General features: G+C 39.4%; 1 protein-coding gene across 1 annotated transcript in view; it reads right to left on the bottom strand.

The window, feature by feature from the left end:
* AGO3 (argonaute RISC catalytic component 3) overlaps positions 1–14,974 on the bottom strand; it is a 122,458-nt gene extending 107,484 nt beyond the window's left edge. The window contains exon 1 of the mRNA XM_082615311.1: positions 14,642–14,974. Coding sequence (XP_082471437.1) covers positions 14,642–14,660 — 19 coding nt within the window. The 5' untranslated portion in view covers positions 14,661–14,974. The remainder of the gene's footprint in view (positions 1–14,641) is intronic.
* Between the last annotated feature and the right edge of the window lie 1,589 nt (positions 14,975–16,563).

Raw genomic sequence — 16,563 nt, 5'->3', positions numbered from 1 at the left:
GCTTGCTATTCAACCTGCCTTGGATTCCATGAGCCAATAAACCCCTTTTGCTCAAATTAGTTTCAGTTGGATTTCTGTTATTTGCAACTAAAACTCTTAACTGATAAAAAGAGTAATTATATTAATTACTTCAACTGAAGTATGGTCTCAAACCTGAGTTCAAGTTCCAGATCTAATGACCAGGGGAAAGTCACAGCCTCTAAGACTCAGTTGTCTATTATTATTATTTTCACTTATATGTGGGATCTTTTTTTTTTTTAACATCTTTATTGGAGTATAACTGCTTTACAATGGTGTGTTAGTTTCTGCTTTATAACAAAGTGAATCAGCTATACGTACACATATATCCCCATATCTCCTCCCTCTTGTGTCTCCCTCCCACCCTCCCTATCCCACCCCGCTACGTGGTCACAAAGCACCAAGCTGATCTCCCTGTGCTATGTGGCTGCTTCCCACTAGCTATCTATTTTACATTTGGTAGTGTATTTTTTAAAATGATATTTAGACTGCACAACACAATGATTTGACATACCTGTGCACTGTGAAAAGATTCTCCCCGTCAAGTTAACTAACTCATTCATCACTCCACATATTCACCTTTTTTGGGGGATGAGGGGGGACTTAGAACATTTAAGTTCTACTCTCTCAGCAAATTTCAATTATACAACAGAGTATTATCAACTATAGTCACTATGTTATACATTAGATCCTCAGACCTTATTTATTTTATAGTTCAAAGTTTGCACCCTTGTACCAACCTTTCCCTATTTCCCCCACTCCCTGGCAACCATTTTTCTACTGCTTCTGAGTTTGACTTTTTCTTTTTAGATTCCACATATAAGTGATACCATGTAGTATTTGTCTTTGTCTTATTATACTTAGCATAGTGCCCTCCAGGCTCCTCCATGTTGTCAGAAATAACAGGATTCCCTTCTTTTTTAAGGTTGAGTAGTATTCCACTATGTGTATATGTGTGTGTGTGTGTATACACATATCACATTTTCTTGATTCATTCATCCGCTGATGGATACTTAAGATAGTCTCCATACCTTGGCTATTGTGAATGCTGCAATGAACATTAGAGTACAGATATGTCTTCAAGATAATGGTTCCGTTTCCTTCGGATATATACTCAGAAGTGGGATTGCTGGAATATATGGTAGCCCTATTCTTTTTTTTTTTTTAATATTGGAGTATAGTTGATTAACAATGTTGTGTTAGCTTCACGTGAATAGTAAAGTGATTCGGTTATACATATACATGTGTCTATTTCTTTCAAATTCTTTCCCCATCTAGGTTATTACAGAATATTGTGCAGTTCCCTATGCTATACAGTAGGTCCTTGTTGGTTATCTATTTTAAATACAGAGGTGTGTACATGTCAATCCCAAACTCCCAATCTATCTCTCCCCTCCACCCTTCACCCCTGGTAAAGGAAAGTATGGTAGCTCTATTTTTAATTTCTTGAGGAACCTCCACACAGTTTTCCATCGTGGCTGTACCAGTTTATGTTCCCACCAACAGTGTATAAGGCTTCTCTTTTCTCCACACTCACAACAGCATTTATCATCTTGTCTTTTTGATAAAAGTCATCCTAACAGGTATGAGGTTATATCTCATTGTGGTTTTGATTTGCATTTCCATGATGACTGGTGATGTTGAGCACCTTTTATGTACCAGTTGGCCACTTGTATGTCTTCTTTGGAAAAATGTCTATTCAGGTCCTTTGTCTATTTTATTTTTTTTAATAATCTATCTATCTATCTATCTATCTATCTATCTATCTATCTATGGCTGCGTTGGGTCTTCGTTGCTGTGCGGGCTTTCTCTAGTTGCGGTGAGTGGGGGCTACTCTTCGTTGCGGTGAGCAGGCTTCTCTTGTTGCAGAGCTCAGGCTCTAGGCGCGTGGGCTTTAGTAGTTGCGGCACGTGGGCTCAGTAGTTGTGGTTCGCAGGCTCTAGAGAGCAGGCTCAGTAGTTGTGGCGCACAGGCTTAACTGCTCTGCCCTCTGCCCATTTTTTAATTGAGTTGGTTTTTTTGCTATTGAGTTGTAAGAGTTTCTTGTATATTTTGGATAGTAACCCTATATCAGGTATGTGGTTTGCAAATATTTTCTCCCATTCTATAAGTTTCCTTTTAATTTTGTCAATGGTTTCCTTTGCTGAGCAGAAGCTTTTTAGTTTGATGCAGTCTCACCTGTTTATTTTTGCTTTTGTTGCCTTTGCTTTTGGTATTAAATTTTAAAAACCATTGCCAAGACCAATGTCAAGGAGCTCACGTGCTATGTTTTCTTCTAGGAGTTTTATGGTTTCAGGTCTTCTGTTAAAGTCTTTGATCCATTTTAATTTTTATATATGGTATAAGTTGGGGTTGAGTTTCGTTCTTTTGCATATGGCTATCCAGTTTGCCCAACACCATTTACTGAAGAGACTATCCTTTCCCCACTGTATAGTCTTTGCTCCTTTGTCAAAAACTAACTGACCGGGCTTCCCTGGTGGCGCAGTGGTTGAGAGTCCGCCTGCCGATGCAGGGGACGCGGGTTCGTGCCCTGGTCCGGGAAGATCTCACATGCCGCAGAGCGGCTGGGCCCGTGAGCCATGGCCGCTGAGCCTGCGCATCCGGAGCCTGTGCTCCGCAACGGGAGAGGCCACAACAGAGAGAGGCCCGCATACCGCAAAAAAACAAAACAAAACAAAAAAAACCTAACTGACCATACATGCATGGGTTTATTTCTGGGCTCACACTGATCTATGTGCCTATTTTTATGCCAATACCACACTGTTTTGACATAACTTTATAATATAGCTTGAAATCAGGAAGTTTTCTTTGTTCATCTTTGTTCATCTTTCTCAAGACTGCTTTAGCTATTGGGGGTCTTTTGTGGTTCCACATAAATTTTAGGATTGTTTTTTCTATTTCTGTAGAAAATGCCGCTGCAATTTTTTTCTTTTTCTTTTTTGCCATTGCAATTTTGATAGGGACTGCACTGAATCTGTAGATCACTTTGGGTAGTGTGGACATTTAAACAATATTAATTCCTCCAATCAATGAGCACAGGATATCTTTCCATATATTTGTGTCTTCTTTGATTTCTTTCATCAATGTCTTATAGTTTTCAATGTGCAGATCTTTGACTTTCTTGGTTAAATTTATTCATAAGCATTTTATTGTTTTTGATGCTACCGTAATGGGACTTTTAAAAAATTTATCTTTTTGATATTTCGTTGTTAATGTATAGAAATGCAGTAGATTTTGGCTCTCTTGTTCTAAATTTATTTATTTATTTATTTATTTGGCTGCATCGGGTCTTACTTGCGGCACGCAGGATCTTCGTTGAGGCATGTGGGATCTTTCGTTGTGTTGCATGGGCTTCTCTAGTTGTGGCACGCAGGCTCCAGAGCATGTGGACTCAGTAGTTGCAGCACGTGGGCTCTCTAGTTGTGGCATGTGGGCTCTAGAGCGCACGGACTCAGTAGTTGCAGTGCACGGGCTCAGGTGCCCCACGGTATGTGGGATCTTAGTTCCCCGACCAGGGATCAAACCTGCGTCCCCTGCACTGGAAGGTGGATTCTTAACCACTGGACCACCAGGGAAGTCCCAAAATGTAATAGATTTTGTATATTGATTTTGTATCCCGCAACTCTACTAAATTCATTTATTACTTCTAACAGTTTTTCATGCAGTCTTTAGGGTTTTCTATATATAATAGCATGTCACCTGCAAATAGAGACAATTTTACTCCTTCCATTCCAATTCAGATGCCTTTTCTTTCTTTTTCCTGCCTAACTGTTCTGGCTAGGACTTCCAGCACTATTTGAATAAAAGTGTTGAGAGGAGGCTTCTTGTCTTGCTCCTGATCTCAGAGGAAAAGCTTTCAGCTTTTCACCACTGAGTATGATACTAGCTGTGGGCTTTGTCATATATGGCCTCTCTTATGTTGAGGTACATTCAGTTACCTTATTTTTAAAAATGAGATAAAATGACCTATACATTCTAGATGTGCCTGGCACAGAAGCCATTAAAAAAAGTAGTAGCTCTTCAATAAATATTAATATCAATAAACAGCTACAGCATTTCACACAACTATGCTAAGTGAATTTCTCTGCATCAAGCACCTACTGTTTTATTTGGGGGAGCTAGAGAGGGAAAGTGGCATATAGAATTTTTTCCTTCAGATAAATTTCAGAAAGAGAACTACCAGGTCAAAGGATAGGAAAAGAAACATGTTTCTGACTCTTGGTATTTACTACCAAACTGGCATATAAATGCATTACTATCACCAGATTTCTCTCCTATGCCCTCTCTAGCATTAGGCATTACAATTTTTAAAAACCTTTTATGTGTTTAAAAAAATAACTTTCTGCTGTTTTATTTACATGTGATGACTATCAAGATTGGCTTAATAATAATGTTCTATTTTTCTATAGCCCCCATTCTCTTCTGAAATTCACTGCCCCCACAGACAATTTTTTAAAAATCAAAAACATAAAAAGTCATTTATCTATTCTATTTATTGAGCAATTATTATGTTCAAGGTTTTATAGATACATGGATTAATTAATAAGTCAGTTACTTTGCTTAAGTAGTGCACAATATACTCGGGGATATCCCAAAATTACAACAATAACAGCTAACATGTATTGAGTATTATATATCTGATATACATTTCTTACAACATAACTTTTTTTGTTGTTTTTTTTTTGTTTTGCGGTACGCGGGCCTCTCACTGTTGTGGCCTCTCCCGTTGCGGAGCACAGGCTCCAGACGCGCAGGCTCAGCGGCCATGGCTCCCGGGCCCAGCCGCTCCGCGGCACGTGGGATCTTCCCAGACCGGGGCACGAACCCGCGTCCCCTGCATCGGCAGGCGGACTCTCAACCACTGTGCCACCAGGGAAGCCCACAACATAATTTTGAGGCAGGTACTATATTATACTGAGGAAACTGAAGCACAAGGAGATTAAAAAACATGTTCACAGAAAGTGGCAAAGCTAGGATTTGCAAATAGGCAGTCTGATTTCAGAGCCTGGGCTTTTAATTAGTATACTATACTACTACAAACTAACATGTGCTGAAAGTCTATCATTCATTAAGTCATCCATTCATTGACTCGTAAATGTGTTCAACAAATATTTACTGTATCCTAAGTGCCAAACATTGTTCAAGTGAATAATAATTTTAATAATAACAATAAAGACCTGGTCCTCATGAAGGTTTTATAGGGGTGTGGGGCAGATTACACTGTATTTCTTTTTTGCCAATTAGGTAGTAATAACTGCCATAAAACAATAAGATAGGTTAGGGCTTCCCTGGTGGCTCAGTGGTTAAGAATCCGCCTGCCAATGCAGGGGACACAGGTTCGAGCCCTGCTCTGGGAAGATCCCACATGCCGTGGAGCAACTAAGCCTGTGCGCCACAACTACTGAGCCTGCGCTCTAGAGCCTGCGAGCCACAACTACTGAAGCCCATGAACCTAGAGCCCGTGCTCTTCAACAAGAGAAGCCACCCAATGAGAAGCACGGGCACTGCAATGAAGAGTAGCCCCCACTCACCGCTTAGCCCGCGCACAGCAACAAAGACCCAATGCAGACAAAAAATAAAAATAAATAAATTTATTTTAAAAAATAAGATAGGTTATGGGGATAGAAAATGTGTGTGTGTGGTGGGAGGTAGTTAGCCATATTAGATAGGTTTGTCAAAGAAGACCTCTTTGAAAAGGTGACAAGTAAGCGTAAAACAGAAGTGAAAGAAAAAGTCATGTAGACAGCTGAAAGAGCCTTCCAGGCAAGGAAAAATCAAGTACAAAGGAAAAAGCAGAAGTTTGCTTGATGTTTGATGAACAGCAAGGAGACCACTGTGCCTGGAGCAGAGAGAACAGTAGGAGATGAGGTCAGAAAGATACTGGGAGATCAGATCTTATAGTATTTGCAAGCCATGATGAGGTCTTTGGATTTTATTCTGAGACATGAGAAACCAAGAAAGGGTTCTGAATCAAGAAGCATTATGATCTGACTTAAACTTTTTTTAAACAATCACTCTAGCTGCTGTATGAAAAATTATATGTAAAAGTACAAGCAGGGAGACCAGTTAGTAGGCTAGTCGACTTTCCAGGCAAAAGATAATGTTGGCTAGGGCAGGGGTGGTAGCAGCTATGGGAATGAGGTCAATGTGGAAAATATTTAGACGGAAGACCTAATGGGAACTGCTAATGGATTAGGTGTGGGGTATGAGAGAAAAGAGCTCTCAAAGCTTTTCGGTCTAAACAACTAAAAGAATTGGAAATGCACTTACTGAGACAGGAAAGACTCAGGAATAATAGAAAGCTTTGAGAAGAAATCAAGAGGATTTTTAGGACATGTTAACGTTAAGGTTTCTGTACAAGTAGGTATCTAGTAGGCAGTTAGATGGGTGTGGAGTTCAAGGGAGAGGTCCAGGCTGGAAATGTAGACATGAGTGCCCTTGGCATATTAGTGATATTTGAAACCACTGGACCAGAGGAGATCACCCTGACTGTGGCAGGATACAAAAGAATACTAATAAGCTCTGGGAAACTCCCAGTGTTTAGAGATTGGGGAGATGAAGATGAAACAGCAAAGGAAGCAGAAAAGTGATAGCCAATAAGGTTGGAGAAGGACCTAGAGAATGTGGTGGCCAGGAAGCCAAGTGGAAAAGGAATGTCCAGAAGGAAGCAAAGTAATCAAATGAAGTTGAAGAGACAAATAAAATTAAGATTTGGGAACTGACTACTGGGTTTAACAAATTCTTTGTTGACTTTTATAAAAGCAATTCCAGTGAAGTTCTAGGGACAAAAACCTGACTGCAGTAAGTTCAAAAACAATACCCTGAGGGGACTTCCCTGGTGGTCCTGTGGTTAAGACTCAACACTTCCACTGCACGGGATGGGGGTTCGATCCCTGGTTGGACGGGGAACTAAGATCCCACATGCCTTGAATCTGATCAAGCTTTTTGGTCCTAGCAGTTTACTGTAAATTTAGAGAAACACGTTAAATTACACCATGAAGATGGAATGAAAATCCAGACTGTGAGAAAGTCTAAAAGGACAAACAATCCATAAATTGTAGGGGGAAAGAGGGTAGAAAACTTACAAATTAAGAGGCACTTAAAAGACATATCAATCATTCACAATGTGGGAAACTTATCTGGATCCTGACTCAAAAATGAAATAAATTTTAAAAAGGCAAATTGTTAAAAAAAAAAAAAAGAATAATGTCTGAGACAAGTTGAAATTTGAATACTGACTGAATATTTAATATAAAGGGTTATACTATTATTTTATGCTGTGATAATGGTACTGTGGCTTATTTAAAGAGTCCATAACTCTCTTTTTTTTTTTTTGGCTTTGCCTTGCAAGGTTCCCCAACCAGGGATTGAACCTGCTCCCCCTGCAGAGAAAGCATGGAGTCTTAACCACTGGACCACCAGGGAACTCCCCTATATCTCTTATAGATGTACTTAGTAGATATTTATAAATAAAATATTATTATGTCTAGAATGTGCTTCAAAAAATACAGGGGAGGGGAAAGTAGAACGGACATGACTGGACATGGGCGATGGGTACATGGGAGTTTATTATACAGTTCTGCATATACATCCTCAATTTTTTATAATAAAATGTCTTAAAAATTAGGAAGAGAGGAATGTCATTTCCTTTGCATACTGAATCTCTTCACTATACCGTTATACAGATAAGGAAACTAAGATTAAGGAAGATTAAAAGCACTGCCCAAAGTCACAATTAATTTTTTTAATAGACTTTATTTTTTAGAGCAGTTGTGGGTTCACAGTAAAACTGAGAAGATAGAGATTGCCCATATGCCTCCTGCCCCCACATATGCACAGCCTCCCCGAATATCAACATCCCCACACCAGAGTGGTAACATTTGTTACAATCGATGAACCTACAATGACACATTATTACCATGTTAATTTGAGAGCCAGGATTTGTTTCCAAAACCCATGCTTTCTACACTATATTACACTAATGATTTTTTTCTCCATTATTGTTATTTTCCCTGATGCTTTTTATACAAACTGGTAAAAACCAAAATTCTGTTTCATGAATAAGCAGTGTAACAGAACTCTACTGTAATTGACTATAAAATCATCGAATTTAAGTATACAAAATATTTTAATGTAAATTATTGGAAGAAATAATTCTGTCAATACAACAAATTATACTTCCAGAGAGGCATATTTTAGTTATTTAACAAATACATATATTGCCCACTAGAGTTGAAAATGTAATTACACAGAAATAAAAAGCACTATCTGGAATTTCTACCTCAAACTTTTCTTTTAGTAGCTATAGCAAGTACTGACTAATAACAACTAACCATGTTAAACTTCAAGCAAAAAATCATACATTTTCGGGCTTCCCTGGTGGTGCAGTGGTTGAGAGTCCGCCTGCCGATGCAGGGGACACGGGTTCGTGCCCCGGTCCGGGAAGATCCCACATGCCGCGGAGCGGCTGGGCCCGTGAGCCATGGCCGCTGAGCCTGCGCGTCCGGAGCCTGTGCTCCGCAACGGGAGAGGCCGCAGAGGTGAGAGGCCCGCGTGAGCAAAAAAACAAAAAAACCATACATTTTCAAAGCATATATGTGTGTTGTTCACTGACCTAACAATCTAACATGTACTAGTGAGTCCAAAGCTAAATTATAGTCTATAGTAAATGTGATTGATGAAAATAAGCAATGAATAAATAAGAATCAACTATAGCACTACTATAGCCTATTACCAAATTATGGATTTTCACTGGGAACTTTTGCTTTGATATTCACGGGATACCTCGTTTCAACCATTCTACTTCTAGAAATTTATCCTAAAGCAATCACTGGATCACTATACAAAGATGTATGTATTAGGATAATTACCAAAGTTTTAGTTATAATTTTATAAAAAACTGGAAAGAAATCTAATCCACCATCAATGACACTAATTAATAATATAAAATTAAATGCGGGAATTCCCTGGCAGTCCAGTGGTTAGAACTTCGTGCTTTCACTGCCAAGGGCCTGGGTTCAATCCCTGCTCTGGGAACTAAGATCCCACAAGCCATGCAGTGCAGCAAAAAAAAAAAAAAATTTAAATGCTATGTACTCAGTAAAAATTATTATATTGCTATATTGCTATATAGATCTAAGTAATGATAAGGAAAAATATCCATGATACAATACTGAGTAGAAAAAGCAGGTTAAAAACAATTAATATGATGACAGATGGATGAACATTTGAGAAGATATACAAGAAAAAATAAGCAATGGTTTTATCTGGAGAATGGGATCATATTATTGTCATTTCTATTTTAGACTTTCCTATACTGTTTGCTTTTTTAAAAATAATAAACATGCATTTTTACAACCAGGAAAAAATTTTTATTTTTGTTTTGAAAAAATAAATGTGTTGACCTCAAAATTTGACATAATTAAATGCCTCTGTTTACTAGTTAAGTCCACAAGGTTAACTAGTAAACATGAGCATGAGATTTCAGTAACTTCTTATCTACTAAGTCTACGTATTCATTCAATGAACCTGTACAAACACAATGCACTTATATCAGATTACATTTATTATATTCACTGTAGCTAAATAATCACTCTAGAACATTCAGACTGTTGGGGGTTAAATTTCTCAGATGCACTATGGGGAACCATTATTTCAAAGCCATTTTTCCCCCTGGAAAAAAGTAGCCCAAGCACTATGGAAATGCCTTGAGATTTATTTTATAATTAAAGTTTGGGTAGCTTTTGAAAAACTTTGATCACCCAAGCAAAAATTTAGAAAAATTTTGAGTAATTTTAGAGAATGCCACTTTTATGTTAAATACACAGATAGAGAGCAAGTCCTAATTTAGAAGCTATAAGTTTCTTCAAACAAACAAAAAAAAGGACTTCACTGCTAAGATATAAGTCTATTTTGCAATCTATTGTTCAACATTTTTTAAAATTCAGAGATATATTAATGAACTTCTGTTGTTCGATTTAGAAATCCGTTAAAATATCAAATATTGGTAATGACTCAAAAATTGTATTATGTAAGCCTACAACCGAGAACACTTTCTTGCAAAAATGAAGAATATAAAAATATCCCATGACTATATCCTACAGATATCTTCTGATTTCTCAAGAACCTGATAATTTAGAAACAACGGAGGAATAACTGGCTGATTTAAAACAAAGAATTCTTCCAGATTATTTCATTAAACTAACATTCCAGACTAATGTACATAATTTATTGCAACCAAACCACAGAGAGCCCCCATTTAAGATATAAGAGAAAGCATCAGTTGTGTAACAAGATTTTGCTAAATCTCAGTAGTCTTTTTTTTTTTAAAGCAATGGGTAGCCAAAGAAAATCATTAATATTAAAAACACAGATAATGGCAGAAAACTATAGAAACTCCAAATACAGAAAGGCTGTTCATGTATCCTAACAGCATAACCACTATGGTTGAAAAACCACACAATATTCTTTCTCACATCTGTTTTGTTAATGAGCCAAGAATGAGGGTCTATTGAGTATCCTAGACAACTGAATTAGAAGCAGGAATGTCTCGTGAATGCTGTTCATCACAACAAACCGAGACTAAACAGGTTTGGAAAGAATACTATTCTTAAATAAATTATCTTTTTAGCTTTACCTTCCTGAAAACAGATCACTTGCCTTTTCCTCCCATCCATTAAAACAAAACAAAACAAAACCACACGTCAATTACTTAAGATCCTAGTTTTAAGTATTATAAGAGGAAAAAAAATTTTTAGATTAACGAAATATAATATTTAATTCATCTTTCAGGTAGACCCTCAATTATTTTAAGACTATGGAAACCAGTGTGAAAAAAGATGGTTGTGATATAAAGCAATGTAGTATTCAATTAGAATCTAACAGTTTATGACAATTTGGCAAGAATTCTATCTCGAGCCAGGGTTTTTCCATATACAACATAGAACTTTTCCTGGAAATGTCCCCTATACGGGGCCTCTGGACTCTTTGCATACTTTCAGACCAGGCCTACAGAACCAAACAAATGCAATGTTCCCACTGGAGAATATAAATTAATTCTAAATTATCAACCTATTACATAAAATTCTCTGAAAGAGCAAACATAGCACTTAGAAACTGTTTCATTCATTTTAACCACTTTCCTAAATTACTTAATTAAAAGAAATTTTTTTAATTAATACATTTATTAGCTTGGAAATTGGTTTAAAACTTTAAAGAGTGGTTATATCAGGGTGATGAAATCAAGGATAATTTTTTAAAGTCTTCATCATGTTAGTCGAATTACGTTTAAGGGTTTCATAGATGTTCTTTTTCCCGCTTTACTTTCCAGTCTTTGTTTAGAAGAAAAAAGTTGTTTCTTGCCTCCTTTACAGTTTTCCCTCAGGGCTTTCTATCACTGTCAGAGAAATTAAATTCTAAAACAAAAATCAAAATAATCTTGCACATTTTTATAAATCCTAATGCCAGTCAAGAGCAGTAAATACTAGGAAAAAAGTTATTATGACCACTCCAGAGCAGCACTAGCTAAAAGTTAAGCGACAACAAAGTAGAAAAACCTTTTCCATGTTTACAGTTCATGCCCTCTAGACAAAACAGTATTTTATCTTCTTCAAGACAAGAATCTACAAGTGAGAAAATCTATATAACAATAAAAACATTTCCCAAGGGATTAAAGAAATACTAAACTGAAAACCTAATGGCATTACATATTTTAGTACTTTGAATCCACAACTTTTATCCACCTCATCCAAATTTAGCTTCCACACATCCTTTGGAACTTGTTCTCAAATAACTTTTCTTGATTTTTATTATTAAAGAAACACAGAGTCCTAAAACAACTACATTCAAACAGGAATTCAGGAATATAACTAAGAAACATAGTCTATTCACTTTTGCAAGACTGTATAAGACATCTATCAAACATGTCAGATCACTTTGCATTATTATTAATTTAAGGTAATAGAAAATGTTTTTCTTCCATTGGTAGGTAAGTACAATTCCTTCTGCCCTTAACAGTAGTCTAACTTTACCTAAAAATACAGACTAGAACAGTACTGTCCTAAAAAATAGCTACTCAGGAGAACTGATATCTTAATGAACATTTCTGCTTCTTTTATTCCCACTTTATTTGAAATGAAAATATAACATATATACTCTTAGTCCAGCTGTAATTAAAGCATAAAAAAATAGGGTTTCATCAGAAGTTCCCCTAACTAAGGAGTCATAGGCACAGATGCTAAACTATTGATTATTATTATTTAAAAACCAGTTGTGCCTGCCAGCTTTTTGGTTAAATCAGAGTTCACACAGTACTAAATCACTACATTACAATGTAGTGACATTGTAATGTCACTATGTGACAGGACATCCTTAAAAAAATCACTTAAAATATTACACGCAAAAGGGAAGAATAGACAAATATTAACTTTTAGTGAAGAACGATTTGCCAAGAAACAATTATATAGAATTTGTATCTCTAGTCCTCTAATGTAAATAAATTTAAGTTTTTTATGTATCCACCTAACAATTAGAATTTAAAATATTTTGCCATAAGATGATTCCTGAGAATCTCCACACAAAAGAAAAACTTAGAACAAAATTGGAGAGCCAAGATCCAACACTGACTCAATAGACTATCAGAGAAAATATGCATCTAAAAATTTTTAAACCAAAATATGTATCTGTCAAATTCTTGATTTTAGACTTAGTTGCACATTTTTCCCAACTTTGCTTTCGATTTCACTTGCAGCATAACAATTACACGTCTCAGGAAGAATGAAAATTTTGTTTTTGATGATGACAATCTTAAGCCAAATTATACTTTATCTTCGTCATTAAATTACAGTCAATCATGTATAAACTGCACTGAAGAATAAACATTGTGTTTCACGATGTCCAAGCATATGGCTGACAAATCTAACTATACCTCCGCAGATGTGAGAACAGTTAAATAGGTATATATTTCAGCAACGGCCCATGCAAAAAGAAGTAAAACTTATCTATAGCTCAAGAATTCTTAGGAACATTTACTGAATCGTACTTGGCGAGTTGGATCCCTTGGCTAGGCAGTTTGACTTCAGAAGTTTCTAAGATGTTGTCCATGTATTTGGGAATAATTTCACATGAAAAACCCAAAAAAGAAAAGAACCTTAAAAAATTTTTGGCAATATCTTTAAAATTTTAGGATAAGTAGTAAAGTGTTTAACTTTCATGTTTGTTTTCCAGGCTCAACAACAGAACAGTTATGTAAAAATCACGTATAGCTCCCAAATCATCACATTCCCTAAACAGTGTATTAGAAAACTGGAAAACAAAGGCAAGACAGTTTCGGAAACCTACAAATCAATGATAAACAAACGAGAGTCTAAAGCTCTTCACAATCTAGACAAATCTTTCCCTTTTTAAGGAAACGTGAAAAAAAAAAAAAAAAGGAGCATGCAAAAGAGACACGGTAAAAATTGATTAGAGAAAATTCCATATAATAAAACTTGTAATAAACCCTTCTCCCCAGCCCACCTCTACAATTCCTAAGGGCTTTTTGCATCTATTTGACAATTATACTCCTTAACGTAGTCAACAAAATCTTTAATATCATTATGTCACTGGTTTCTTTCATATAAGTTTTTCTTATCTAATATTCAGGTGCCTCCCAAATTGGCAAAATGAGATGTGAATTTCAGGGACTTGTGGTACAATTAGTAAGAAGACACCCGCCGCTTAATATTTTCGTAATTAATTTATAAAACTGTGACTGGCTGGATGAAGCATACTTCCAAATTTAACATACCAAATATGATCATTTGGAAAGCAAATCGTTATGTAACACCTACTTTATGTCCTTCAATTAATTACAGACCGTAAAAAGTGCTTTTTCTTTTTTTAAGATAAGTACTGCCCATGATGCAATTTTTTCTCAAGACTGTCATATTTTCCCAAGGAGGGAAGCAGTTTTCTTAAATTCCAAATTTCCAAGAATATGACAGCCGATTCTCCAGGGAATATAGAATGAAAACATTTATATATAGTCAGCAATTTTAAGATCTACCTCCTCACATAAGCAGTGATCCAGGCTGATATGACATTTCCAAGATCCTCAGGAACTATTATATGTACCATGCTGCCACAAACATAGATGAGAACTCGGGGATGGAAGAAATTCCATCTTGCATTTGACGTTGCACTAATACCTGTTTCAAACTTAATTCTCATCTGTTATCTTAATGTATCTTCACAACTACATAAGGGAGATACATAAGGGAGAATGCTGGCCACCCAGTGCCTCTACGGGACACAATACCCGATTAAAGAATACACACCCCATTGTATCTTCAACTGGAGTAACAAAAAAGATGGCAAACCCTTCTAGACTCCGGGGAAAAAAGAGTAATATGGCCTAGGGAACCCCAAACTTCAATCCTTTGAGCAGTGTCTCTTCCCCGCAGTGTCATCGCCTACTCCGTGGATCCACGGAACTGCGGCGGGGCTGCGGGGAGGCGGAGGAAGGGCCGGGCGGGGGGCCGAAGGGGGACGGCGCTCACCTCGCGCACCTGGGCCGGGGCGCAAGGGAGCGACGATGCTCTGCGGTTACACCCAACGGACGGACCAGCAGCTCTGACTCACTCACCTGCGGAGCCGATTTCCATTCATGGAGCTGGGGGGAATGCTTCCTGTGAGAAGGGCGCCCGCCACTGAGGGCAAGGAGGCGGCGCAGGGGGCGACGCGGCGCGACAGGAACCCTCACTCGGCCCCGAGGCGGGGTGGTGACGGCTTCTCCTCAGCAACCGCACTCCGAAAGCTCTCGTCAGGAAGAGCGGCCGTCGGGAGGCAGCGCGCAACTAGGAGAGAGGAAGAAGCGTGAGGCGAGAAGAGACGGGTTCCGTGCGGAACTTGCGTCGCCCGCGGCCGCCTACGAACCCAGTGCCCCTCCACGACTGCGGCGCCGCCGCCGACCTCCCTGGGGGCCGCCCCCGGAAGCCTGCTGGCGTCAGTTCCGCTGCCCGGGCTCTCGCCCGACATCCAAGCCTCGCCTCTCCGCCCTAACCGTGCGGGCGCGACGTCTGTGCGGGCGCGGCCGCCGCGGAGGACGCAGGGGAGGTGTCGCGGAGCGGGCGCCGAGCCTGGGCGGGGCCTGGGGCGAGCGCGATGGGGTGCGGCCAGCGGCCGCGAGCTGGGCGGGGCCTGCCCTCCCCCGGTCCTCCGCCCGGCCGTGCCGGCTGGAGACAACCCCGAAGGGCTGGACTCCTCCCGACACCTTGGTGCGGGACAGTGCCTGCCCGAGGCGAGGTCGCGGAGGGCGGCATAGCTAACCTGGACAGGAGCCTTCGTGAAGCGTGGCTGGTCTGAGGTGCAGGACCAAGACCTGCAGCTGTGAAGGCCCCGGGCCAATCTTGTCTTGGGGAGAGGCCCCCTGCTTCTCGAAGCCCTCCCGCCACGCCCAGTTGGGACCGACCCACGCACCTCCTCCTCTGCAGGCGGTCAAGTGACCACCAACAGTTAGTTGATCAAGCCTGTCGAGTTGCTTTGACGACCATTTTTTGGGGGGGCGGGAAATGTACAATATAACTTGGGGAAAGATTATGAAACAGGACTTGACACAAACATCAGATCTTATAATTTCCATGTTAAAAACTCTTTAATAACGCCTGGTCACACCAGGACCGAAACTCCATCGCGGGGCCAGCTGTAGGCCTAACGGGGCCCCTGCCTTTCCCCTCAAGCGAGACTCTTCCTCATCATTATGCGACAGCTATACTGGTCGGCCTCCCCTAACAGGGAAAGCGCTTTTCTATTAGACCTGGAGCCTCTCTGCTTCTGGTTCCCTTGGCCAGGAGCCCTCTCCTTCCTCTTCACACTCACCCCTTGCCCTCCGCCCCGCTCTTCACACCTCAAGACATTTCAGATGCCTTTCCCGGACCTCCGATCTATGGTGAGGTACTCCTGTATACTATTATAGTATCTCCTTAATAACCCCTCTCCCAATCTGCAATTTTTGTTCACTAGTATATTGGGTGCCCCCTCCTCCACTAGAATGTAAGCTTTATAAGGTTATTAGGACCAGCACATTAGTATTTGTTGCCTGAAAGAAATGTGATACTATTTTATTCAGGTTGAGGAATGATTCATGCTTTTCCCCTGTCTCTAAGTATCAGTAATGTTTAGACTTTTAACAATCAAAATACATTATTTTTTTTAAAGTTTGGGACAAAGAGGAAAGGGGAAAAAAAAAATCCTATCTTTAGTTCCCCCCCAGTCACTGTGGGACTTTGGGTCAGTCACTTGAACCTCTGGGCTTCAGTTTCCTCACAGTTGTTGTGAAGTTAGGCAATGTACATAAAGCACCAAGAAAATCCTCCCTAAATGTTAGTGAGGGCGTTTACTATTGTTATCATCTTTTTTGTTTGTTTGTTTGTATTTTGCAGTACGCGGGCCTCTCACTGTTGTGGCGCCTCTCCCGTTGAGGAGCACAGGCTCCGGACGCACAGGCTCAGCGGCCATGGCTCACGGGCCCAGCCGCTCCACGGCATGTGGGATCTTCCCGGACCGGGG

This window comes from Mesoplodon mirus (genome assembly GCF_964341445.2).
Source record: "Mesoplodon mirus genome assembly, chromosome: 3".
In the NCBI taxonomy this organism is placed as follows: domain Eukaryota; kingdom Metazoa; phylum Chordata; class Mammalia; order Artiodactyla; family Ziphiidae; genus Mesoplodon; species Mesoplodon mirus.
The sequence above is the reverse complement of the archived record's forward strand: the minus strand, read 5'-3'. Positions and strand labels throughout refer to the sequence as shown.